Genomic DNA, 25,903 nt, shown 5'->3' on the forward strand with positions numbered 1-25,903 from the left:
ATTTTCACACAACAGAAAAGTAAGAAATGCTTTTGTGATTTTAAAAGAATTGGATGTTGAAGCATTCCCTAGCACCGAGCAGGGAGTGGGCTAGCTCCCCCCGGGAAGAGTCAATGATTTTTAAGCAGGGAGACCGGCTCCCCGGCAGCCCGCCCCGCCGGCACCGGCGCCTCCTCCCCGTGCTTTGGGATCGGCAGTTATTGATGAGATCCCCGGACGTCTTCTTTGCCCTGGAATCTGTTTGCATTTGTGAGCCTCGGGCAACTTTCAGTCTTAACCCCTTCACGAGTTGTATTTTGAAAATATTATTCGTGTTTGTGTTTAAAAAGATGAGTTTAATTCATATAAAATGTTACACTGAAAGGACTGTCACAACACATAGCTCTCTGCTCGCTTATGGAAAGAATTTGAGAATTATCAAGGGGATGCCCAGCATCTCACCTTTCCACTGGGGTTCCTCAAGGTCTCAGGGCGGAGACCCACTTCTTACCATGTTCTCATGGTCTCGTGCTTAGAAGTTCTTTCTCAATATTGAGGAGTGTGATGCAGGTAATGCTTTGTGATGATTCTGACATGAAAACTTATAAATTTTTAAAATTTGTGAAAATTTGTGTGTGTGTGTTTTTTGTTTTTTTTTGACTGGGGAAAGAGGGACTTTTTCTCATAATTAGATACATATATTTTTAAGTTACTTCTTTATTTATATTTTTTAGAAAAGGCAGCCATCCCAGTGTTGTTGGTACAAAATAGTGTTGATTGATATGGGTTAACAGGCATTCCCTTCTCTCTTCTTGGGTTTCAGTGGCTGTTGGGTGGCCCGTCTCCTTCAGTTGCTCTGTCCCCCTATCCCACTGTGGAGCTGGTGCCCATCTTTCCACACGTCTGCCCATCTGCTCTCCCTCCTCCTGCTGGGAAAAGCTGGATAGACAAACGGATACCTAACTGTAAGGTAAAAATAAGAGTAGTTTCATGGGGTAAGCGGGCTCCGTGATTAAGCCGCCCGGCATGTCCGCAGCAACAGGAAAGAGCGTGCTTTCTGCTTGCTCACTGCCGAGAGTGAGCATCTAGGTCTAAAGAGGAATCTTTTCAGATAAGGTCAGTCTGTTAGTAACACCAGCAGATGGGGGGGGGTATTTTGTTTTAGCTTCAAACATTTAGATTCCATAGAACAATATGTAACAATGGCTCCACAGATAGCCTTAAGCATTATATAATTCGAGTATAAATTTTTAAAGTGAGCTTTTATGGAGATTATTGCTTCAAGTGTTCACCTTTCTGGCATTTATTTTGACTTTCGAATTCAAATGTCCCGACTACACATTGTTTAATTGAAAACTAAAATAAAAATGGAACATGATGACTTGTCTACACCACACAACTGGCCTCACTGTAGCGATTCTTTGGTCTGTAAACGGGTCGCTGTGCTGAATTAATCAGGTCAATAGTCGAGGACCAGCGCAGACAGCTGTAACTAGGCGATGATTGCTGTTGGAGCCCGTGGACCTTTAGGTTGGACAGGGATCCTTTTATAGAGCCCCCACTTATGGGCTTTCCGATATTTGATCAACGTAAGACAAGATAAATATTTTACGGTAGCCTTTGGTCTTTATCACGTGCGTGGTCTGAAATGTTATACTTGCTTTCTTTTTGGACAGATCTTTTTAAATAATTCCTTTGCTCTGGACTCAATGTGGATACACCCCGAGGAATCAAGACTGTTCCACGGATATGAAAAGCCTCATTTATTGGCAAATCAAGTAGCGGTGTCTCTGTCCACGCCAGCTCCTGCCTCCAGGCCTCTTCCCGCAGTGGTGTTAGCACCTCAGCCTATCCCAGGTTGGTGCCCAAATAGCCATGCCGGTGTGCTTTCCTCCCCCCTTTTTGTTGTAGCCACAATTTAGTTAGGTTTAGGCATGAAAACGATACCTGTCATTTTAATGAAACAATTCTTCTAAATTCTTGCAGTGAAATATTATTTCTTTTCATGAGCATGATTCCTTCTGATAAAGAAATTGAGTTTGGGGTTACTTCCCTGTGTTTGGGGGTGTGGGATTTGTTTCACGATGAAGAGACGGCTGAAGGGATTTGCCCAGGACTGTATTTTTGGTGCTTTATTTTTAGAATTGGACCAAATCTTCTGCTGGGAGCTCTTAACAGGGGCACTAACTGATCAGGAAACTCGCTAGAAGATGTTTCTGTGTGGGGTGAGGGTGCTGCGTCAGAGCTCCCCGGTCTGCAGGACGCGTGAGGTTTCTGTGACTTGTGCCCTCGCTTTGGGGGCGATGTTGGGCATGGCCTATACAAATACACTTTTTGGGAGATGGGTTTGGTTGTGCCTTTGGAGTCTGGTGACCTAAAAGAACATTTGTCCTGGAATAAACTCCCACGGAATAATCCCCGGATGAAAGATTGTGTCATAAACCCTTATAGAAACAGGAGAGTAAAATCACCTCATGAATTTTTAAATTGATTTTTAAAATCACCTTAACATACGATCGTACTATAAAAGCAAATGTTGCCCGTGCCAAAATTATCTCGCAACACCTTCCGTTATGGAATATTTTATGACTTCAGAATCGCATTAGCCTCCTGTAATTTCCTGCCTCCCAAGCTCGTCTCGAGAGCCTGGTAATGAGGCCAGGCCCGTGGGGAAGGTGGCGGCCGGGGCTCTGCTTCTTGCCTGGCACTAAGTCAGGAAGGACAGACAGCTCCGTTGTCTGTGTTTCTCGCGGGCCTCAGTGGTTCTTGACCGAAGCTTGCCTTCTGTCCTTGCCGTTAGTGCGGCCGAGTTATTAGAGTCTGCGTGAGCGCCGCCCCACGTGCACTTTGTGAGCATGTTTCACGGGGTGATTGTGTTTCCTGTCTCCCGAGGAGAGAAAGGTGATTAGACTGTGTGTGTGACACAAGGATTCCGCGGCCGCAGGCGGCTCTTTCGGTAGATGTAAGAATAATATTTTAGTCTCCTAATGCACCGGCGATACCTGCCACCTGAATAATGAGAAATTAAGTTTAATAGCTAAATTAGTTAAACTGTTTAGATAAAATCTTCGCGTGAACTTGCCACCGCTCAGCTCACCCTGGAGTTTCATATGAACACTTTGCCGTGTACCTTAATCCTCTCAGAAACGCATGCGCCGAGCATGCGAAATAGCCGTTTAGTTGGAGACGCTGTCGACGTAGGAGATGTCCAAACCTGTAGAGAATTTTTAATAAGAGTTTATTTGAAGCAAACTGATGACAGTTGCCGGGATGCAAGGTCTCAGATGCTCCTGAGATAACAGCTTCGCGGTTTCTTTTATGCCTTTGAAATTGAGGAGGGAACCCAAAGAAGATTACAGAAAGCAAGGCGGGGATCGGATTACAGAACAGTTAATAAGATTATGTACTCTTCTGAGGGTGGTGATTACTTTTGTTATTTCAAAGGTGTGAACGTAGATGCGCCACGGACAGGCCTGGCCCGAAACCTTCCACGGACGCGGAGGGCAAAGGGGGGCTGAGTGGCGGCGGGAGGAGGAACGCCTGCGGGTGGTGAGCGCACAGCGCGGTGTGCAGATGGTGTTACTGCCTCGTACGCGTGAGACCTGCAGGGTTTTATTAACCAGCGTTACCCCCATACACTTAATAAAAAGGGGAAAAAGAAGCTAGGAGCCTGGGGCGTGACCACCACGACCTGCCCAGTTAGGAGTTTATGATCAGGTCACTGTGCGGGGTTACTTTCTGTAGAACCCCTTTTCCAGTCACAGTTCCCCCCTTTGATTATCGATCAGCCTGAAGGATGCATTGACGACCACCTTTCTGTTGGATGATGTGGTCTCACAGGGCGAGGAAGGCTCATTTCTAGGGTGTCTCAGTATCGGCGGCGTCTTGCTGAAATGGTGGAGCGCTGGGGTAGGGCAATACTGTGGCCATGAGACGTGAGGCTGAACCTTTCCCAGAAAGGGAAGGGCAGGTCAACGGAAGGCCGTCGGGTCCTACGGCCTTCCTTGTGCAAAACACTCTGGATCATTTCTATCCTGCGAACTGTCAAGACCCGACTTTTGCCTTCTGTCTCATTTTTTCTGTATTTGGCATCTAGTATGACATTTATGTAAGTCATGAAAGCGAGTATTAAGTTATTTTATACTTGTTCAGTCATCCGGAACAGTTGGACTATATAGGAAAACCCAAAGAACAAGTATAACTATTGTTAGGACTAATGTCACTATCAGACAGGTAAAGACGGCCGTTTTCTGTGTTAAACATCAATCCGTAGGAATATGGGCCTCGTCGATGTCTGGGGACAGCTGTCTGGCTCTGCTATTGGCAGCTTCTTGTCCTCGGGGAGCCTTGGATGCCCGTTGTAGGCGGGGGTGCGTGCCGGAGACAAGGGTAGGTGCCCATTCGCGGGTAGGCGCCTGATAAGTTCCCTTCCGATGAAGTTGGAGAGTGTCTTTTATTTGATGTCCTTTCCAATAAACAAAATCTCCAGGTAGCAGTCAGTGAATTCTAAGGCTGTGTCTCCCGGGAGCTCACTGTGGAAAGAAGTGGCTCCATTTGGCACTTTCTTGAAATAAGTTTATCAAACCTTGACAATAGGTAAGATGGCTCCTTTCGATCATGTCAGCTCATCAGCTGCTTCAACCAGCTCCACCTCCTAAACGCTGTCGGAACTAATCATCACATTCAGCAAACTTGCAGGATACAAAATCAGCATTCATAAATCAGTTGACTTTCTATACAGTAACAATGAAATACCTGAAAAAAAAAGAAAAAAGAAAATAGCCCCATTCACAATAGCACCAAAAAACAATAAAATACTCAGGAATCCATTTAACCAAGGAAGGAAAGATCCAAACAACAAAAACTGCAAGACTTTGGCAAAAGAAATTGAAGACACGAACATGAAAAGATATCCTATGGGTCAGAAAATTAATATTAAAATATTCATACTATGCAAAGCCATCTATAGATTCAAAGAGGCATCACACTTACTTATTCAAACTATAATACAAAGCTATAGCAATCAAACCAGTGAGGTACTGGCATAAAAATAGACAAAAAATCAATGGAACAGAGTAGAGGGCCCAGAAATAAACTCCTGCATAAACAGTCAGTTAATATTTGACAAGGGAGCCAAGAGCACTTCCTGAGGAAGGGACAGTTTCTTTAATAAATGGTGTTGGGAGAACTGGATGACCACACGCAGAAAAATGAAATTAGACCCCTGTCTTACACCACTTACAAAAATTAACTGGAAGTGAATGAAAGACTTAAGCATAAGATCTGAAGCGATCTGACTGCTAGAGAAAATGTAAAGAAAGTCTCCTTGACACTGGCCTTGGCTAATACAGGCAGCAACAGCAAAAATCAACACGTGGGACTACGTCAAGTTAAAAAGTTTCTGCACAGCAAAGGAGACAATCAAGAAAACGAAGGGCAACCGAGGAAATGGGAGAAAATATTTGCAAATCATGTATTTGATAAAGTGTTATTATTCAAAACCAGAAAGCACTCATACAAGTCGATAACAAAACCCCCCAAGACGAGCAAAACAGACCATCTGACTAGAAAATGGGCCGATAAACTAAACAGACATTTCTCCAAAGGTGACATACAGATGGCCAGCAGGTACATGGAACGATTCTCAGTGTCACTAATCATGGAGGAAATGCAAACCAGAACCACGAGATAGCGCCTCACGCCCGCTCCGACGACCATCACCGAAAGGACGCTCGCTGACCGGCGGCCGCCGAGGACTTGGCGAAGGGGAGCCCCTGTGCGCCGTTGCTGGGGATGTAAACGGGCTCGATCGTTGCGGGAAACAGCACAGGGGTTCCTCAAGACATTCAAAATAGAACCACCATGTGATTCACCGATACCGCTTCTGGGCATCTATAGAAAGGAAACAACAGGATATCGAGAAGGCACCTGCTTTGCCATGTTCACTGCAGCAGGACTCGCAGTGGCCGAGGTGTGGAGACCACCCGAGTGTCCCTCTGTCAATGGGTGGACGAAGGAGATACAGAACATGGGACTCAACTGAGCACCGTTCATCCGCGAGGTGGAGAGAAATCCGACCGTTTGTGACAACATGGATGGACCTCGAGGGCATGACACTAAATGAGGTGAGCCAGGCACGGAGAGACAAGTACCGCTCCACCTCCCTTCCATGTGGAATCTGAAAAAGCCAAATCCGCAGCAGCAGCGAGGAGACTGCTGGTCGCCAGGGGCTGGGACGGGGGTGGGTGGGTGTTGGGCAGAGGTGCAAACCTGCTGCTGGGAGGTGAACACGTGCTGGGCGCTAATGCACAGCACGCGATGATAGTCAGCAATGCGGAATTTCCTATCTGCAGCAAAGCTGCCCGGAGACTAGATCTCCGATTTCTCACCAAAAAAAGAAACAGAAACCAAGAGAGTTCTCGAATCAACGATCTAAGCTTCCGCCTTAAGAAGCTGAAAGAGGGAGAGCGAACCTGTAAGAAGCCGAAGGGAGGGATTCAAAGAACCTAAAACTAGAGAAATATACAGAAAATCAATGAAACTTTTTTTTAAAAGAATGACCAATACAGTTGAAAGCCCCCTGGCTACGGAGCATGGGGACCACACGGATTCCTGGTCACAAATGACAACAGGGAACGATCTGAAGGAACGGGTGAGAGGCACACAGGCTGGGAAGGAAGAAATAAAACTGCCTCTGTGTGCAGACAAATGACCACGCGGACCATCCCTGAGCGCCCGCGAGAGCTGCTAGCACCAGGCTGCTGAGCAAGGTTGCGGGACACGAGGCCAATGGGAAAATTCAGTTGCCTTCCTGTATTGCTGGTGATAGACAACTGGAAAATAAAATAAATTAAAATAGTAGCATCATTTAAGCACCCCAAACATGAAATGTTTACAGATAAAATGAACGAAGTATATACCCAGGAAACTAGAAAACATTGACTGGAGAAATCAGACGTTAATAGATGGCAAGATATTTTGTGCTGATTGGCTGAGCTCAATAATGTTAAGATGTCAGTTCTCTCCAAACGGACCTATAGATTCCATGTAATCCTGAATAAAAACCCCAGTTTCATAGAAATGGACAAGCTAATCCTATAATTGCTATGGGAAGCCAAAGGAAGGATTGTAGCCGCAAGAGTTCTGGAAAAGAAAACCGGACTCGGGGGGCTCCTAAAAAGTGATTTGAATGCTTGTGCTCAAGCTACAGCAACTCGGGCCTTGTGGAGTTGGCAGAAGTGTAATAGCAAAGATCAATAGACATAGTAATAGCCCTTCCAGAAACAGGCGCACACATGTGGGCCACTGAGTTTTGACAACGGCGTAAGGGCGATTCGCTAGAGAAAAGCTTGCCTTTCCATCAGTGGTTTGGGAACAGCTGAGTACTCTCGTCTTTAAAACAAACAAACAAACAAACCTTGGCCAAGACCTTGTATCATATACAAAAATTAACTCAAAATAGGTGATTGATGTGATTATAAACCAAAAACCCTAGAACTTCTGAAAGAAAACATAAAAGGGAAATTTTTCTTGAATTAGGCCAAGATTTCTTATGGACGACACCCAAGCATGAGCCGTGAAAGAAAATGCACCTCCAGGCTGGACTTCATCCACGGGAAAGGCTGCCCTTCTTTCAAACTTCTTCTGACCAAATGAAAGGAAAACCCTAATACTAAGAGAAAATATTTGCAAAACATATCTGATAAAGAATTGCTATCCAGAATATACAAGGAACTCTCCCAAGTCAAAAATAAGAAAACAACCCAACAAAAAGGGCAAAATGTGTTACCAGAATCGTCCCCAACAAAGATGTGAGGGTGGCATGAAGCGATGCTCAATATCATCGGGCACCAGGGGAGCGCGGGTGAGCCCGCAGGGAGAGCCCCGCGCGCGGTCGGAGCGGCTGTGACGCCAGCGATGCGGGCGGGGCTGACACTTTCAGAACCTGCTGGTGGGGACACAGCGCCACACGGTCCCTTTGGGGTCGGAGTGGCAGTCCCTTGCAGGCACACCCGCATCCTATGCCCAGTAATCCCATGCCTGTGTGTTTACCCAAGAAAAATAGATCCCTGCACCCAAACCCCTCTACACAAATGTTTACAGCGGCTTGATTTGTAAGCAGCAAAACCAGGGAGTAATCCGAGTGTCCGTTACCCCGTGAGTGACCAACGCCCTTGGGCACATCCAAACATTGGATGGCGATGGAGATGACAAGGAACGACTCTGGAACCAGCAGCGGCGACTGGATCCTGAAAGCGCGATGCCGAGTGGAACAATCCAGAAGCAACATTCGTGCCCCGTGTGAAGCCCTTTTCATGACTTAAGACCAGAAACGGAACAGCGGTTCCCAGGGGCTGGGGGAGGGTACCGATGACGGGGGAATAGGTTCCGGGGCTGCGGACAGTTCATCTGACCCTGGTGCTGGTTACGCGACTGTTTGCATCTGTTAAAATTCAGAGAACTCTGCGCTTAACAAGAGTAGTTTCGGTGAATGGAATTTTTACTTGAATGCACCCAACGTATTTTTTTTAAAAAAGAAAAAGACTTAAGAGACATACCCAGTAAAATGTGTGAATTTTATCTGACCCTGGTTTGAAAGAAAAAATTTGAAAGACAACTGGAGAAATTCACTGTCTATATATTGAATATTAAGGAATTACTGTTAACTTTTTCAGTTTGTAGGTGTGACAGGAGTTCTGTGCTTATGCTTTTTTTTTTTTTTTTTTTTTAATTCTTTCCATGTCTGATGTTTTTTAAATTTTATTCTGATGTTTTTAGGTTTGGAATTTTTCTTATCTCCTTTCAGTTTTTTCTTTCTTTCTTTTTTAAAAATATATCTTTATTGACTTCCGAGAGAGGAAAGGAGAGGGAGAGAGAGAGATGGAAACATCAATGATGAGAGAGTCATTGATCGGCTGCCTCCTGCACGCCCCCCGACTGGGGATCGAGCCCTCAACCCGGGCATGTGCTCTGATCGGGAATCGAACCCCGATCGCCTGGATCCCAGGTTGATGCTCAACCGCTGAGCCACTCCTGGCCGGGCAGTGTGCTTATGCTTTTTAAAAGAACCTTTATAATTTGGAGTCAGCTCCCGGGACCTATGAGGGTCAGATAAAGCCACATCGTGAGTGTAACTGAGTCCAGGGTGGGGCTGGGGGCTGCGAGCCTAACGGTGAGACGCCCAGCCACCAGCGGGTAGTTGTGGGTGGTGGGTAATGGGCGTGTGGAGCTCCTTATACTATTTTCTATTACATTATTGTCGGAATTTTCCATAATTACAAAGAAAAAGAGTAAAAAATGACACCATGAGGCACAATCCAAAAAATGAGGGTGATTTCAGGGATCTCACCTGCCTGCCACAAAGCAATGAAACCGAAAATCAAAGAGGAACCGTAAAGAGAGGCCCAGCTGCCTTCAAGTTAAAGACTACCAAAAACAAGGCAATGACACAAATCAAAATGACAAAACCAGACCATTTATATGAGAACCAAACATGAAGGGTGTGTATTAGGAGTGATAAGTTGTGGGCAATGGCACTAAAGAGCAAATCCAAAGCTCGAAATGATGATGTTAACTGTGGAAGCGTGGGGACAGCTCACATTAGCTTTCAAATCAAGGCATCGCAAAGCGAGAGAAATCTAAGGAAAACCCGAGAAAGTAAATGATAAAAACAAAGGCAGACGTTTATAGTTTTAAACACAAAAATAAATTAGATTGATTAAAAATGCTTTCCTCACCCACGGTCAGAAAAAATAATGCATTACATGGAGACATCTCTGCTCAATATCCGTAATTTTTTCATAATTAGATGAGCCGTTTCCTGGGAGGTGGTGAGCTGTTCACCTTGGACCAAGATGGGCACCGGCATAAATGCCCACAGGCCGCCTGCCTCTTGCGACTGGGCTCGTGCTCGGAGGCCTCGCTCTCCCTGCCCCTTGGCCTGAGTCCCCTTCACACCCTCACCCTCCTCAAGCTTCGCTGGCAAATCTCCCAAACTCCAAAGTGAACACTTTAATAATAATCGTTTGTTTCAGAACATAGGAGATGGTGAAAGGCTAATACAGATTATGAAGTTGTTTACCCGTTTTACCAATGTTTTTAAAAAATAGGAAAAAATAAAAACAAGTAAATTATATGGTCAAATTTCCGCCGTAAAGGGAGCTGTGACAACCCTAAAGGTATTACTGAGAAGGTCACAGTGTGGTAACAATAACACCAGCCAGGATTCAGTGGAGTGCATTTCATGGCTGCAGAAATTGTGTAAAAATAAGAAAAGCATTGGCAATGACATCACCTACACGGGTTTAATAAGAAAAAATTGTTTTCATTCGGCTGTAGAAAGATGTATTGCTTAATAAAATGTAACAGCCTTTTAGAAAAATCAGAAAACTGTGATTCCTCAACGTGATTCATAAAATGTACCCGGAATCTGCCACACTGCATGGCAAACGTCGCTGGCATTTCCACAATAATCGCTCACTATTTATCTTTTACTTTGAACCGCTTTCTGGAAGTTTCAGCCCATGCAATAAGAAACGAAAGACAAATAGGAAATACCGCTTGAAATTGATAACGTTTCTATTTTGAGAACTCACAACATTCATCTTAGTAACTCTCAGAATTTAAAGGACCGTTTGGCAAAATGGGTGATAAAATGCAACCATACAAAAGACAATGTGTTTCCTGTGTATTGATAGTTACTTAGATGTTGCAGTGGGGAAGATTCTGTCTTTACACGGCGCGGACAGTGATCAGTACCTGGGTGCCACCAGCAACGCCGGTAGATGGATCTTTGCCGTCACTTATGTAGGAGCCTTAAACAAAGAAAACTGACGATTTGCTGAATTATTTTTCGACTGGAGAGACTCGCTGCGGGCTTGGATTGGAAAATGGAACATTGTGAGATATCAATTCTTTTCAAGTTAACCTATGGATGTAGTACAATTACATCCATTAAATTACTTTTTGAAATCATTTTAAAGTGGTGATCATGGAATATACACCTGAGGTGAACAAATATAGGGTGTCCCCAAAAATGTATATACACACTGAGTAATTATAAAGACAATGTGTATTAGAATACACTTACTTTTCAAAATTGAGCTACCAGCTGTTAAAGTGTGTATACATTTTCGGGGGTCACCTTGGATGTGCTTTAAAAAAACTCCATAAAGGGGATTTAATTTATTCTAAAGTTATATCAGTTTTTAAAATGTGGTACTGATGTACTAATCTACATATAGATTAGTGTAATAATTTTTACAAGAATTGTTATGGAGGACAGTATTCTAATACCATAATAAAAAAGTAGACACAAACAGGTGCCTCACAGAATAATTATAAATTGTTATTTGTAATTATGATTATTATGCAAGATGCGCTTTGCTCACAAGCGATTCAGGAAATGCACATTTAAACCAGCAAATGTAATGTTCTTCTCCTTAACGGGCCCAGGCTCTCGGAAGCCCTGGCTCTCGCCCGTGTTTGCAGTCGTGCGTAGAGCGTGTTCACTCTTGCGCAAGCCCTGCAAGTGGTGTGCGGTGAGTCACGCGCGTCGACTCTCAGATCCTTTAACGTGTTCATACCATTTCACTCAGTGGTTCGACGTCTGTGGTCGGTTACAGACAGGGAACAGCTGTGTGCACCGTGAGTCAGCACACGACCACTTCCAATCCCAAGAGGAAAGGAAAAGTCTTGAATGCCCTTGACTAGATAATCGGTGAAGCGAATTGTGATACATCACTATTAAAAACAAATAGCCGTCCGCTTTTGATAAAATCACATTTGGAAGATTATTTAGACAAAAGCAAATGCTCTTATTTTGTTTCAGTGAATTTTTAAAAGCAGGGAGCAAACCGCCTGAACCAGGCGATCTGAATTCTTTGAGCACCAGACACACACACGCTCACGTACACACACTGACAACAGACGGAAGGAGACACAACCAAGATGCTACTAGCGGTTATTTCTGGATGCTGGGATGAGGGGCACTTTTATTTCCACCGTATATTATCTTTTATTTTCCATTTTTAATGAGCACACATTATTTTATAGTCAGAAGAAAGCCATAAGATACATGAATATGCTTCTCCCTTCCTCGTGCCTTTGGGAATGAGTGTTACCTGCCGCTGGGGTACAGTGTCCGCGGGGCACTGATGGGGATAGCGGGGCGGCCCATCTGCTCTCCAAGGTCGCCGCAGCCGCTCATCATGTCTTGGCAGGGCCAGCGTCGCGAGCGTCAGGCATCCGGGGGAGCCCTGGGAAGGGGTCTTTCATCCCGGCCTTGCAGACACAGCCTGCGCATCCTTGGGTCCAGCAGAGGAGGCGGCACCCACCTTCCCTGGCAGTGAGGGTCCCCTCCGAGCCTCCACCCTGAGTGCGTTGGTCTGTCCCCGCCTTAGATCGTGCGTCTGAGTGCTGGTCACGTGGGGGGAGTGAGAAGCCGAGTGTAACCTGGACCAGTCAGCCCTGGTCCAGAAGCAGCCGGCTCCCCTGGAAGCCACACTCGACCTCACTCTCAGCCTGGGCGCCTGGTGCCCCGCGATCTGGAGTCATGGGGTGCACCGAGGAGTCTCTGGGAGTCCCCACTATTACTTAGCGAGTTGGGGGAGACACGCTGCTTCTCTATTACGGGAAAGCAGATATCGTAGCGGGAGATGCAAATGTGTTTGAGTCTCAGAGCTGCCCGGGGGCCCTTGGGGGCCTTTCAGGTTTGTGGGGGGGGCAGTCTGGGCTCTGCCCTTCGTTCAGTTGGCACATTCAGGCTTATCTCCGGTTCCAGAGGAAACGACGGGGAGAATCCCAGAGGTGCTGGAAGTTAGGCCATCTGGAAGAAAGCAGAGAGTACCTGCACGTGGGAAACATTTACCCAAAGCCGTCCCCCAATAAGTGTTTAAAATCCTGCTTTTAGAGAAGGGACATCAAGCACAGACTTTGACGCCAGGCTGTCCGGGTTCACAACGGCCCCTGCCACCTGCCAGCTGTGCGCCAGCTGTGGCACTTCAGTGCTTCAGTCCACTGGCCGATGCCCGGGAGCACCTTGCGCGCGGGCGGCCCCTGCCTGCTCTCACGGACAGTCCGCGGGTGGCGCTGCCGGGACGGGGGAGGCCGCCCTGGAAATAACCGGGCTCCCCCGTCGCCTGCCTTGTACTTTCTCTGTATCACACGTTCCTCAAGGCGCCATTTGTATGAAAATTGGTTGTGTCCCCAGACCCGGCGGTAAATTATTCAGACATCAACTAAAATTGAGAGACTGCCTAGATAATGAAGAAATTAAATGAGGTTTGTGTTTACCAACACAACTCCCATCGTCTTAGAGACAAGGAATTTACGTCTGGCCATCTTTTCCCCCCGTGGATTTATGGGTGACATTCCTCAAAGTAATGAATCAATTCGGTGAAAGACGACGGCTCTGTCACAGATCTGACACCATTCCCCGTGCTCGTGCCGAGATGCGGCTGAGAAGGTGACGAAGGGGACGTCAGGATCCAGGGTAACTGGACGTGGGAAATTAGGGCCCCCGCCCCCTTCCTGTCATCTCACGGGAGCTTCCAGGTGCCGGGGCCCGATCCGGAGCCGCATTCTCTGGGGAAATACGATGTGAGCCACACGTGGAATTCAAAATGTCCTGGTACGCATATTTTAAAAGGTATAGCAAAGTAGGTGGAATTAATTCTAGTCATTTATTTTATTTAGCCCAGTATCTGGACTATTGTCACGTCAACATGTCATTGATATAAAATTATTAATGAGACGTTTACCTTCTTCGGTATTGTTCTCGAGACCCAGAGTGTATTTTACCCTCACAGCTCAGCTCAGTGCCGATGAGCCACGTTTCAAGGCTCAGTAGCCACATGTGGTTCTCTCTCCCATACGGGACAGGCAGGGCGAGAAGCTAGGGTTTATTTGTACGGCTCTCGGAGACCTATTAGTGTTTTAGAAAAACTTCTCAATGAGGAGTTAGATAAGCATTTCAAAGAAATGTACTTAATGACCATTCTGAGGACACACTGAATTAAAATGTGACCTCTCTCTATGGTCTTACAAGAATAAAGGCTCTATTTCATTCTCTATATCACACATTTAAGAGCTACAAGCGTGCATGGTGCTTGTTTCTGGGTGACTCTCGCTCACGGTGGGTGGCTCCCTCTGAAGGACACAGGCACGGACCCTCTAGGTTGAGAGCGCCTGCGAACTTGCACTGTGCCCCATTAGGATGCTCAGCCTGATGCCGGATGGCTCTAGAGCCCCTGGCTGTCCCACTGTCCCAGTCCCATGGCCAGCAGCCTATTTCTTCTCTGTCGAATCCAATCCTGGGAAAATCAAAACCGGGCTGCTGACTGGGTTCCAGTTTTGGAGGCAGGTTCTAAGAGGGTGTCAATTGCCAGTTGCCAGGGTGCCTCTGAGCACAGCGGGGGACACGGACCCCGCCTGCCTCCCCTCCCCCTGTTGCTGAGGCCAGTGGAGGTTTAACTAAGTCAGTGTGCCAGCCATTGGCAGAGGCTCCTGTGCACAGGGCCCCAGGTGGGTGCCAAGGAGAGTCCTCCAGACGCTCGGGTGGCCCAGGTGTCTCCGGCGGGAGGGGCCAGCCTGTAGGGGGGATGGGGTCAGACACAGAGCTCCGGCGCCGGCATTGTCCACGGGCCTTCCTGAAGTTTCTCGAGCCTCCCTGAATCCGCTGTCTTTGGCAGCAAACAGGGACATGTGGCTATCAGGAGATGCCCCAGGACAAAAAGTGCGGGCACAGCTCCTTGCAGGTTTGGCCGTCGGAGGAGGCAGACAACGGTGATGATTTATAAATGAAGGGCAGCCCGAGGCCCAGAGCCGAGCAGGGGCTCCCGCACCTGCCCGCCAGCTCGCCTCCTAAGGCCGCCTCCAAGGGAAGCACATGGTAAATTACTGTTTTGCTTAAAACATTGATTTTTATAAGTAATCCTTACGGGATAGCATCTCTGGCTTATCTCTTAGCTGGCTTTGCAGTTTTTTTATTTTTTATTTTTGGCTGGACCTGTCTTATCTCACTGTTATTTACTCAGCTCAGGATTCTCTGCAGTCCTTTGGGGAAAGGGAGTTGTGCTAATTATTTATCCATCGACAGAGCGTATTGAGTGCCTGCTTGTCTTCCAAGAGTCTGCTCGAGAGGCGCCCTCGGGGAGCAGCTGGCGTCCCAGGGCGCCCTTGGCTGCGCGCACCTCCTGGCTGGTTCCGTGGGCAGCTCGTACCTGTGGCGTTTATCTGTTTGCATCGGCGCTTCCCGTGGCGTCGTCTTTCAGTCCCCAAGTGTGTGCAGACCGGCGTGCAGAGGCCTCGGTAGATGCCCGACCACGGGGCCAGGGGCCAGGGGCCAGGGAAGGGAGTGGTCAGGAAGACCCTGGGCCCCCTCTTTCATTCTTGCGCACCCCCAGCGAAAGTTCAGCACCCGCCTCCCTGGGTGCATCCTGCTCCCCAACAACGTGCACGTGTGTTTGAGCTCACGTGTGCTCTCCGAGTGCTGGCGGCTCATCCTCAAAACTATGAAAATAATTTTGTTGATATTGGTTATTGACTTTCTGTCCCCACTGGTCACATTCAGTTCGATTTGGAAACTCACCGGAGAGTGTTGCATTTATGTTCCTAACCGAATGAATTCAGAACAAGTTCAAAACTATCTTTCCACGTGTTGCTGTTTTTTAACAGGCAGATAGGTTTACTTCCTAATTTTCCTTTTCAGTTGACGCATCATTTTTGACAACAAAATCATCACCTGGGGATAAAAATTTTCCCACACTTCCATTTACGAAACAGCTTTGCCTTAGCATCTGCTTCTTTCCAAGCACTGTTAGTTTCTCCTTCGTTGGCGAACCTTCGTTTTGAATAGTTGGTGAAGTTCATTAAACGAATCCCCTGGGCAGCGGCCCCGAGGTGGTGGGGTTTGGTGTGACCACCGGGCCACAGCAGTGGACCTGTCCCTGAGCAGGGCAGGCAGGTCGGCGAGTCCCCGTGAAAACACCTGCGGAGAAATAGCACAGGCGCGGAGATCCCAGGGAGAGGGGCCGGACTGACGCAGGGGCATTTCTATGGGGCTTTTCTGTGTTTTGATTTTCACAAAATCTCTGCATTGATTGACCCACGCACACCCCAGGCGCTCATGCAGTTCGACCCTGGACCTCCGTCCTAGGGCATTAATGTAGAAATTAACGTTTTTGCACACAGTTGTGTATGGCACGGTTATTTATAATACACGACACCTAGTCTGACGGGACTGGTTAGGCGAATGCAGCGAGTCTGTGCGGCCGGCCCCTGGCCTGGGGTGCCAGGCTCGATTCATAGTTGGACCTGGGAGGCCATGTGATGAGAAGGGAAGTGTGTATTCTGTGACATCTCACGATACGGGCTTCCTGACGACCCCACGGGAAGGTGAAACCCACCTACTGAGTCTCAGTCGTCTTTCCCCACTTTAACTTTCTCCACGGTGCACCAGCCTTGACAGGAGGCGGGCCAACGCGGTGGCTGGAGGCCGGGTGTGCTGCCCCCCCAGGCGGGCCTCCCGCGCCCCGCGCTCTGCCTCCGGGAGCCAAGCATGCCTGGCACTGAGCGCCGAAGGAAGCGCCACTGGGGGAGCGACCGCACCGCGCAGGCCGGGGGCCTGGTGATCGCCCTGCTCACTGAGCACATCGGGGCCGCCCCTGTGCCCCGAGTGCCCTTCCCCGATGCCACTGTGCTGGCTGCCGGCCTCGCGCCGAGTGGACGCACCGTCCTTCACCCAACCGTGTGCCTTTCGCTAATATTTCTAGTTTCTTGCTCTAGACTCTACCTTAAGGCACCGGACACGTGGATGAGTTACAGGGAGGGAAATGCTGTATTAAAAGTTGTGAATTGTATTAAGATTTTTAAAAAAGCAGTTCCAAATTGCTTTCCAGAGCTGAGCAAATGAGATTTCCACCATCAATATTACCTGGTACCTACAAAATGTTTCTTAGAAACCACGGTTCTTTCAGGGACTGAGGGTTCCATTAAAAAAAAATGCTTTACAGGAAAAGCAGAGACTAAAGCAGTTTTCGAAATCTTCTAGAATGACAAAAAATCCAAGCTGGAATCTGTGTTCGGGGCCCAGCCACTCCCAAGGAACTACCAAGCTGCGCGGGGTTGGGTCTCCTCCCTGCGCTGGCCGGAGAGGTGGCGGCCACGTCCTCAGGGCCTCCCTACGGGGCACAGCTCCCCCTGCGAGCCCCTCGCGCACTGCGCCTGACCCCGCCCGGCAGTCACACACGTCTCACCGTCACCTCGGATTCCGTAGGGAACGCATGTGCCTGCAGCCCAGTCCCTTCTCTCTGAGGAGCTGGTGACGGTCAGCACTGTGACTCCCCGACCATCTCGAAGGCGTGTGGCCTGTGCGCCCCGGGCATTGTGAGAACTCATCACATTTACTCCTGGGATAGCGGCACACGGGATGCGCTTCCAAGAAAGGGGGTCAGCGCCACTCTCGGTTTCTGTGCCCCTGCGTTGCCTAATGAAATGGCACCTGCCTCCTGTGACCCCTGGGGGTCCCCAGGCTGACCCTCCCGCCCCTCTTCCACAGGTGGTTGCCACAACAGCCTTAAGCCGGTCGGCAGCGGCCCCGCCATCGCCATCGCCGCTGCTGCAGCCATGGTCTCCGTGGACCCTGAGGGGCTTGGGGGCCCGTCCCCCGCCGGAGAGCAGCCCTGCCGCTTCCTGACGCTGGCGCCCATCAAAATACCCCTGCGGACTGTCCCCTTCTCCGGTAAGCAGGAGCGCGGCTCCGCCAGCTTTGAGCTGGTTCTAGAATGCACGGGGCGGAGAAAGCTGGGGCCCAGCCTGCCCGCAGTGCCTGGCTTTCGGCACCCCGTGCTGTGGGCGCCGGGCCGGCTGGGGGCGGGGCGGGAGGTTATACGGGTTTGCCCATCAGTCTACGCAAACGCACTCCAGCCCATTCAGCAAGGTTTTGTTAAGCCGATCCAGGCATTTTCTGCCCTAACGCAAAGCTCCCAGTTCCTGTTTGAGACATGACACCTCCCCTACCAGCTGGTTAGGGGTGGGGGACACGTAGGGGACAGGGCACGACACTAAGTTCGAGATTTTCTTACTTACAAGGAGCATGGAGGGAAATAAGGGCAAGCTGCCAGGCGGTAGTAAGCGTCTCGGTCAACACGGCGCGAAAAGTACACTGAGGGCCTGGTACAGCGGGAACTCTCTCGGCTGCCCAGCCGCCGGGTGAGACCTGGGCCTGCCAGCCGGGCCAGCTCGGAACCCAGGGGTGGGCCCTGCCCACCGCAGCAGGACTTCTGTGGAAGCCCACCAAAGCCCGCGGTCATGTGTGGGGGCAGGGATGGCCACAAAGGCGTTAGGGTCCTGGCGCCGGGGGTGTGCTCTTCTGGAAAGTCCTCAGGGTGCCCAAGGCTGGTACATCCTGGTGTTCTGAGCAGTGCCGGTGCCCGCTGGGTCTCAGGAGGGAGGAAGGTGGCCGGGGTCCTGGATTGGTGGCGACTCCATCGTCCACACTGTACATGGACATTCGTGAGCTCATATATATATATATGAGTTTAGGTGGAAAGAGAAATGACCGGGTTGTTTCAGCGCGGGGCGTGTTTCTGGTTTGCTTACCTCGATCCTGGTAACTCTACTGTGGTCTTCTCAACACGGGACCTCGGCTTCCACATTTCTCCATGGGGCTGGAAAATCAGCCGGTCAGTAGAAGAAAATCTTGTTTCTGTGCCAGCAGGTTAGCGAGCGCGCATCTGGGGTGTGAGGGGAAGGCGAGTAACCCACAGAGATAACCTCTGGAGTGGAACATAGTTTACGGCTGTGCCAAGATTTCGGTTCGCATCCGTCAGTCCGTTGGTGTTTATTAAGGACGACTTCCTGTTTTTCAAGAAAGTTAATCTTAGAAAGAACCAAACACCGTGTGGCCCGGGGGTGGCTTCACTCCCCGTGTCTCTCAGAGGGTTGATAAAGCGACGTGCTAATTAAGCGCCTCTCCATGTTTGCGTTCTGTACGGCTCTGTAATCAAATTCGCCGTAATGGGCATTCAGGTAGAAAACAGACAGGCATCGGCATTATCTGTCTCGTAGGTAACTGCCGGGCGGCTGTCAGGAGGGTGGAAGGGGAGGGCGCGGGAGGCAGCTCCCAAAATTGCCTCCATGGCCTTGGCCTTGGTCTGCTTCCTCGAGAGCCTCGCTTTACGGTGGGGGCGCCGGGCTGAAGTTGACATACAGTGGCCCCAGCCCAGTGGGTGGACCCTGAGCTCCGCGGCCCATGCTCAGCACCAAGGATGATGGGTGGGCTTCTAGCCGGGTGCCCTGGTGAGGGGGTCTCCGGGTGGTGCTACCTCTGAGCAGTGTTTCCCTGGCTCTCTGCTCTTGACCTTGGCGGAGGGCGTTTGAGCGAGACGGGCCGGGTTCCTGGTGAAACTTTTACAGAACTTCCCGTGAGAACCTTCTGGGAACCAGGGCTTGGGGGACACTGAGGGATGCTGGTTCGTCTGTCAGGGCTGCGCTGAACCACAGTCAGGAGCCCCACGACCGAGGTTTGATGGGACTGAAGAGCATCTCAGCGGGGTCGGACAGCCTGCGGGGGACGCCTGCTCCCCGGGACACAGGCGTGCTGCGCTGGGGCAGGAGGAGGGTGCCCTGGTTGAGGGCCAAGTTGGGGTGGGAAGGAGATGGGGCGGCATTGTTAGCTCAGCGGAGGTCACGGATGGAGAAAACGCACCTCTCTGTGGAATTTGCCCCACATTTAAATTGATTTTATAAAAGCCCGTGAACTTTCACGCATCTCCAGGTGAATAATCATGTGCGTGCTCAGAAGGTAGTTCCCGTTTTATTAAATGAGCTGGATAGCCTCGGAGTCCCGCAGGGTTCAGCCTTATGGTCCTCAGCTGGGGGCAGTGTTGCCCCCAGGGCATATTTGGGGAGACCTTTCTCGGGGGTTGCTGCTGGGATCTAGTTCTAGTGCGTAGAGACCAGGGAGTCTGCCCCACACCCGACAGTGCCCGGGTCGGCTCCCGTGGTAAAGAGTTACGTGGCCCAAGGTGTTAGCAGTCCTCTGTCGGAAACCCCGGTGCACATCCTAGAATTCCACGTAAACTGTGGGAACCCGGATTGGTGTGTGAACGGTCCACCCTCACCGGGGAGATCCAGCGATCCTGGGACTGAAGGGCTTTGAGGGGAGCAGGCTCGGCTGGAAAGGCCCGCCATGCCTGGGTGTTATTACATGCCTTTAGCGTGAGTTTCAAAGCGGATGCATGTGAAAAGAACCCGTGACCCGTTCCAGAGTCGACCATAAGCTGGGTCCTCTCCCTCCAAGTTGCTGGCACCCACAGCCAAGCTGGTCCTCGCGGCTGCTCTCCTAGAGGACCGTGCGTTCCCGGGTACCTGCTGGCCTCAGGCTCACCTTAGTCTGCTCACACCTGTCCCCTCCCTTGGGCTGCGAGTCATCTGCTGGCAGTGGTGCCGCCTCCCCGGCCCAGCCTGCACTGGGCACCTGGCACCGGGGGCGCTTGCATGGGGGCTCCGCGTGCTGACTCCCTCAGGTTGTGTAACCTGTTCAACTGATTCCCAGAATTTCTGCTGCTTCTTCTCGCAGGTCTGCTCCTGAGTCTGAGGGGAGGTAGGGGAGGTGGGTACAGCGGGGGTTACCCGCAGGCGTGGGCTGGGACAGGAGAGCTGGCCGATGGGGGGGGACAGCAGGAGCCCCCTCTGCCTTCCCCCCAGCAGGCCTCAGCTGCACAGCCCCCCCATTTCCGACCGCCCCTTTAGTGCTTAGATAGAGCCTCAGGCCCAAGCACGAACACTTTCAGAGTAAAAACGTGTCTGGCTCCCTGTGAATCCGTGGAAGGGTTTGTCGCAGAGCCGGACGGCTCTCCCGATCTTTGGGAGAGTCCTCCGGCCCGCGTCTGGACTGTCCCCAGACGTCACGGCCCAGGTTCCAGGTGGGCACCGCCTGCTGGAGGTGATGTCGCAGGTGCACTCCAGCGCCTGCCCCATCTGATGACATAAATGAGGCAACTCCTGTTTTAAGAATGATGGCAGTTTACTTTTAAACCTTTGCCCACCATTTCGTAAGCGTTCAGGAGAAGATAGTAGAATGTGGGAGACAGTCGCGGCCACTAGTAGAGCAAATCACCCCCCAGTACAGCGATTAGGAGGTGCCATCTGCCTGGGAAGCCGTTCGCCACCTGTCCTTTGCTGCCAGAACTATTGAATGGTTTAAATTTAACATTTTGTCCTGCCGCAGAACAGCTGGGAAGTGACTATTTTTTTCCCTCTCAGTAACTTACCCGCCAAGCGACACAGCAAGTCGGGAAAGTCCCCGCACCAGAGTCCTCGCACGCAGCCTACCGGTGGCTGTCACCGCCTCATTAGAGAAATGCGTGGATGGAAAACAGGCTCCTAACAACCACAGCCCAGCCGCTGGGGGATGCAGGCTTTTCCTTTTTTTTTTTTTTTAAAATCCAGGAATCAGTTCTTCCTCCACCATAATGAAAACTGTCATAATACATATTAACATTTCAGAGACTTTTCAGACAAAAATGCCATAACGACATAATTACTCACACTCCAAAATGTCTGCGACTCAGCCGGCTTCTGTGAGGAAGACATATGCGTTTCTAATCCAGGGATCGAGCAGCTTTCGGGAGGAAAAATATTGGATTTAAACAACCTGGGGGGGAAAAAAAAGTGATTTTGTATAGTTTATTATTCGCAAATGAACTGGTATTGAGAATGCAAGCTACACATTGCCAAGCGGGCATCTCACACTTAGGCCTGTAAGGTGCAGAATTTTCTAAGGGGAGAGCCCATTGCTGGGATCCCGAGGGCTTGGCAGGAGCGGCTCCCACCGTCAGCAGGGGAGCCTGTCGTGATCTCCCACCTAGAAAGGTCCTCCTCTGCCCGGGTCTGCCTGCCGGGCTCCATCCCTCGCTGACTTCCCTGCGGAGGGGATGGTGGGCACGGCATTGGCCCTCTCCACTGCTAGCTTCAACCCACTCTTGTGAGAGGAAATTGGAAATATATTATGCACACAGAAGCACGCGTGTGTTCATGCCGAGTATACAAAAAAGCTGACACAACAGGCCCCCGATGCCTCCCTCTGAGCCTAAGAAAAGTGGCCACCTCCCTGCCCCTGATGCTTGGAGCTCCGACTCCTGCCGACCAGCGACCGTCACCCCCGGAATGTGTGCCAGTCATTCCTTTGCTGCCTCAGAAAGGTGCTTCCAGGTATGTGTTAGCTCCAAACAGTCCACTGCAGAGCTCAGGCTCTGCTGAATTTTGCATCGTGACCATAGTCCGTGCATCCTTCTGTGAGTGCCTCTTCTGCTCAAAATGACGTTTTTTTCAAAAGCCACCCCACCCGTGCTTTTAGCTGTAACGCGGCCGTGTTCCCTTTGGCGTCGCATTTGTTTGTATGTGGTCTCCGCGCAGCACCTGGCCCTCCTGAGGACGGTTCATTCGCTGTTAGAGGTGAAGCCAGGAGCGCTAAGGGGCCTATACAGAGAGGGCCCGTTGCCCTGGCTAGACACGTGTGCCCGAGTGAGCACACGCGTGCGCGTCCTCGCGTGCATCGAAGTATTTCTGTGGCTTTGAAATGGATTTTATTGCTTCCCAATTGCACAGAGAATCAGTTATGAGAGTGATTTCATTCCTGTTTATGGGAGTGGTTTGTAAACCCCTCTCCTGTAGGGTAACAAGGGAGATGACTTCTGTCTAAAGGAGTGAATGGGTGACAGTGGCCTGAGTCTACCCCAGGCCTGTGCATTTCCCTTTATTTTAATCCAAAGAGCTGTCCCTTCCTGTGTCACCCTAACACCTTCCCCTCCCCAGAGGACTAGGCATTCCCCGGGGACCAGCCACCTGCCGTGGTTGGGACGCTCCCTGGCGCTTGTCGTTCCCTAGAAGGCAGACTCCTCTGGGTCAGCATTTGGACGGAGCCCCGTGTGGCTCCCCAGGAGCTGGGCTCTGGGGGCAGAGCAGGGTCATCCGGGGAATGTCCCCATGTGCCGCGGCCCACACACAGCTACCGAGGAGCGGGAGCCCCAGGTGCTTCTGGGGAGGTGGCTCCTGTGCCTCCCTCGATGCTGGCGGGAGCCGTGGACTTCGGCCGCCGCCCTCGGAGGGTCGGCAAGTGTGAGACGTGTCACTGAGGACTCCGTGCTTGGCACCGTGCCTGGGGCACCTCACACTCATTAAACATGTTCCCCATTTTCTGAGGCAGAATGGGGGACGGTCTGAATCCTTTCTACGCGTTGGAAAGACTCGGGGGTCAGAGGAACCGGCGTTTCCACCCAGAATTCAGAAAGTTTCGTGCGGTTTGCACAGCAGCTCACACAGACTTACCTGCATGTGCGAGGTGTGGGCCTGAGCATGAGCGTGTGGGCTGGGTGTGTGGTCATGTGACTTGGGCCCTGTGGGGTGCTGGGTGGCAGGTGCTGATGCTGTAAACGGTGGGGACAGCTCAGAGAATCTGCTCTGAAACCCACTGTGGCGTCTGCTCGTGCTCCAGGCCTTGTCTCCACTCATATGCATCGTTGTCGTTGGATCTTGTGTCATTTCCAGCTGCGAATGCCTGTGTCACAGAAACCTGCCCAAGGGGCTCACCCCAGGTGGGTGTCCAGTTGGTGTTTAAAGTCATTGAGGGGCGAGAAGCGATGAACACAGGCCAGGCCGAGTAGGCGACGCTGACTCATGCACACAAATCGGGTGACGGGGGCAGGACGTGCAGATGTGACCTGCCGCAGCTGACGCCCAGGCTGGCACGCCCCGCCCTTCCTTTACAGTGGGGAACAGCAGGGCGCTCGCGCACCGGAGCCACCCCCGCCTGCCTGGCGCAAGCTCAGCTTCAGAAACCTGCAATTAGGTGCCACTTGAAGTGAAACTGTGCCAGCTGGACGCAGACCAACCAAAGCACAGCGTGATGCTGACAGGCGGTGCCCTCGGCCCACACACTGCCCACTACAGGCACCTCCGCTGGATCCGGGGCGGCCTTCCCAGTGCCCATCACAGCCCCCTTCTCACACTGGAACAGCCTGGGCCCATTTTCCCAACCTGACAAAACACACACGCTCGCCCACACAGACACACCCACTGCGTCCCTTCCGAGGCAGACCTCGGACCAGCTCGTCATTAGGACGCCGGGTTTAACTGTCAGCCAGAATGACTCACCCCAGCCACCCTGAGAAGCCCCACCTCTGGTCTGGGCCGTTGCCCTTGAGGCACGTGGTCCTCTGGGCAGGTCGAGGGCGGCTGACTCCGAGAGCTGCGCCCCCAACCCCCACAATGAGGAGGGGGCTCCCCCTCCACAGTGAGCGCACCGTGGGCACTTAGCCGAAGCTGATGTAAACCTCTCAGTGTTACCCCAATTTATTATTTTAAGCCTATTAACAGCTATGATGTTGGCTGTTATTTCCAAAAACAATTAATCAGGGAAGAAGCCAGAGAATTCCGAAGAGGTTAAGCTTGGCAGGACCGCCTCGCGGATTAAACGCTGCAATTAGCATGGCTCCCGCAGCCCTGTTCTCTCGACCCTTTAATTACGTTTCGCCGACTCTCTCTCCAGGACGTGTTGGGGTCACGGTCTCTGCTCTGCACGCTGGTGGCAGTGATACCAACGGCACCCCTCAGAGAGCATGAGAGGTCCTGCCAGCCCTTGCTCAGCACAGATGTGTTCTGAGAAATTCCGATTCTTCCATGGGGAAGATGGGACTGAGGTCAGGCTCAGTTCCAGGCCTGGGACCCGGGAGTGATTGACAGTGGTGCCACCATAGTGTGGTCTCTAGGGCTGGAGCCTGTTTGTTCCAGGTGCCCAACAACGAGCCCTGGACGGGGTTTCTTTCTGCCCCATGACCACCAGCCCCCCCATCCTGGTCCCTGCAGAACCTGCGTCCTCCGTGGTCACCCCAGCTCTGCCACGCGGCTGCCCCGATGCCAGAGTGTCCTGGGCAGGAAGAAGCCTGACCCCACCTGTGCTCACGAGGAGGGAGATGTGCCAGGCCTTTCGCGATCCCTCCTCGACCGCGGGAATAGCACTGAGACGCCAGCTCAGCAGCTGAGTGGACGGGGCTGGGCCACCTGAGCCTGTTAGTCCATCAGTCTGTGAAGTCACACAGATGTCCCGAAGGAAAGCACGTTCAGATTGTGACATGATTTCAATGGCCGTGAGTGGGAGGCAGAACCCCCCGCCTCCACCCTCAGCTGGTCATCTTGACCTATCAAGAATGTCCCGCCACACCCAGAACATCCATCCCTGAGGCTGAAGCCCTGTGGCTGGTAGGAAGTACCTTGTATTTGAGCTACCGGCCATCTACTCTCTAGTAAATTTCAGTTTTATCCCCTCTACCCCAGTGAGTCTTGATGACACTACACTTGCAGTACTTTCCACCCACTACACCTTTAATAATTTTTTCCGTCTGCCCAGAGCGCTCTCCTCGTGTACCCCAAACCACCCGCCCACTTTGCATAGTTCATTCCCTGGGCCTCCCGCTCTGAACTGGAATATCCTTACTCTTGGACGTGTGCCCTGAATCCCCTCTGGAGCCTGGGCCTGCTACTTTTATGGTGTTTTTAAAAAAACGTATTACACTTATTTTACTTGACTTTAAATTTTTTTATTAAAGTGTAGTTGACATACAATATTTTATTAGTTTCAGGTGTACAGCATAGTAATTCCCCATTTATATACCTTACAAACGTGATCACCAGATACATGCTGATGTGTGACCATCTGTTGAAGGGTGGCCATCTATTAAACTCATGAGTGTGTGGATCAGCAGTTTAGGCTGGGTTCAGGCAGTGGTGCTTTTGCTGGTACAAAGCCCTTAAAAACGTTGTGGGTTTTCTATGTGTTAAATTCCACGCGCACAGGTGCTGTTGAGACAGGCCTCTCTTTTTGAGTTACAGTGGTTCCAGGATTCGGCTTCGGTGGAATTGCACC

General features: G+C 50.8%; 1 protein-coding gene across 1 annotated transcript in view; it reads left to right on the forward strand.

Annotated features, from left to right (window-relative positions):
* Positions 1-25,903, forward strand: part of TCERG1L (transcription elongation regulator 1 like) — a gene marked incomplete at its 5' end in the record, with an annotated part of 87,545 nt that overhangs the window by 1,562 nt on the left and 60,080 nt on the right. Inside the window, 3 exons of the mRNA XM_081157912.1 lie at positions 803-949; positions 1,656-1,836; positions 17,537-17,719. Coding sequence (XP_081014038.1) covers positions 803-949; positions 1,656-1,836; positions 17,537-17,719 — 511 coding nt within the window. The remainder of the gene's footprint in view (positions 1-802; positions 950-1,655; positions 1,837-17,536; positions 17,720-25,903) is intronic.

Source organism: Miniopterus schreibersii (assembly GCF_964146895.1).
Source record: "Miniopterus schreibersii genome assembly, chromosome: 14".
Lineage (NCBI taxonomy): Eukaryota > Metazoa > Chordata > Mammalia > Chiroptera > Miniopteridae > Miniopterus > Miniopterus schreibersii.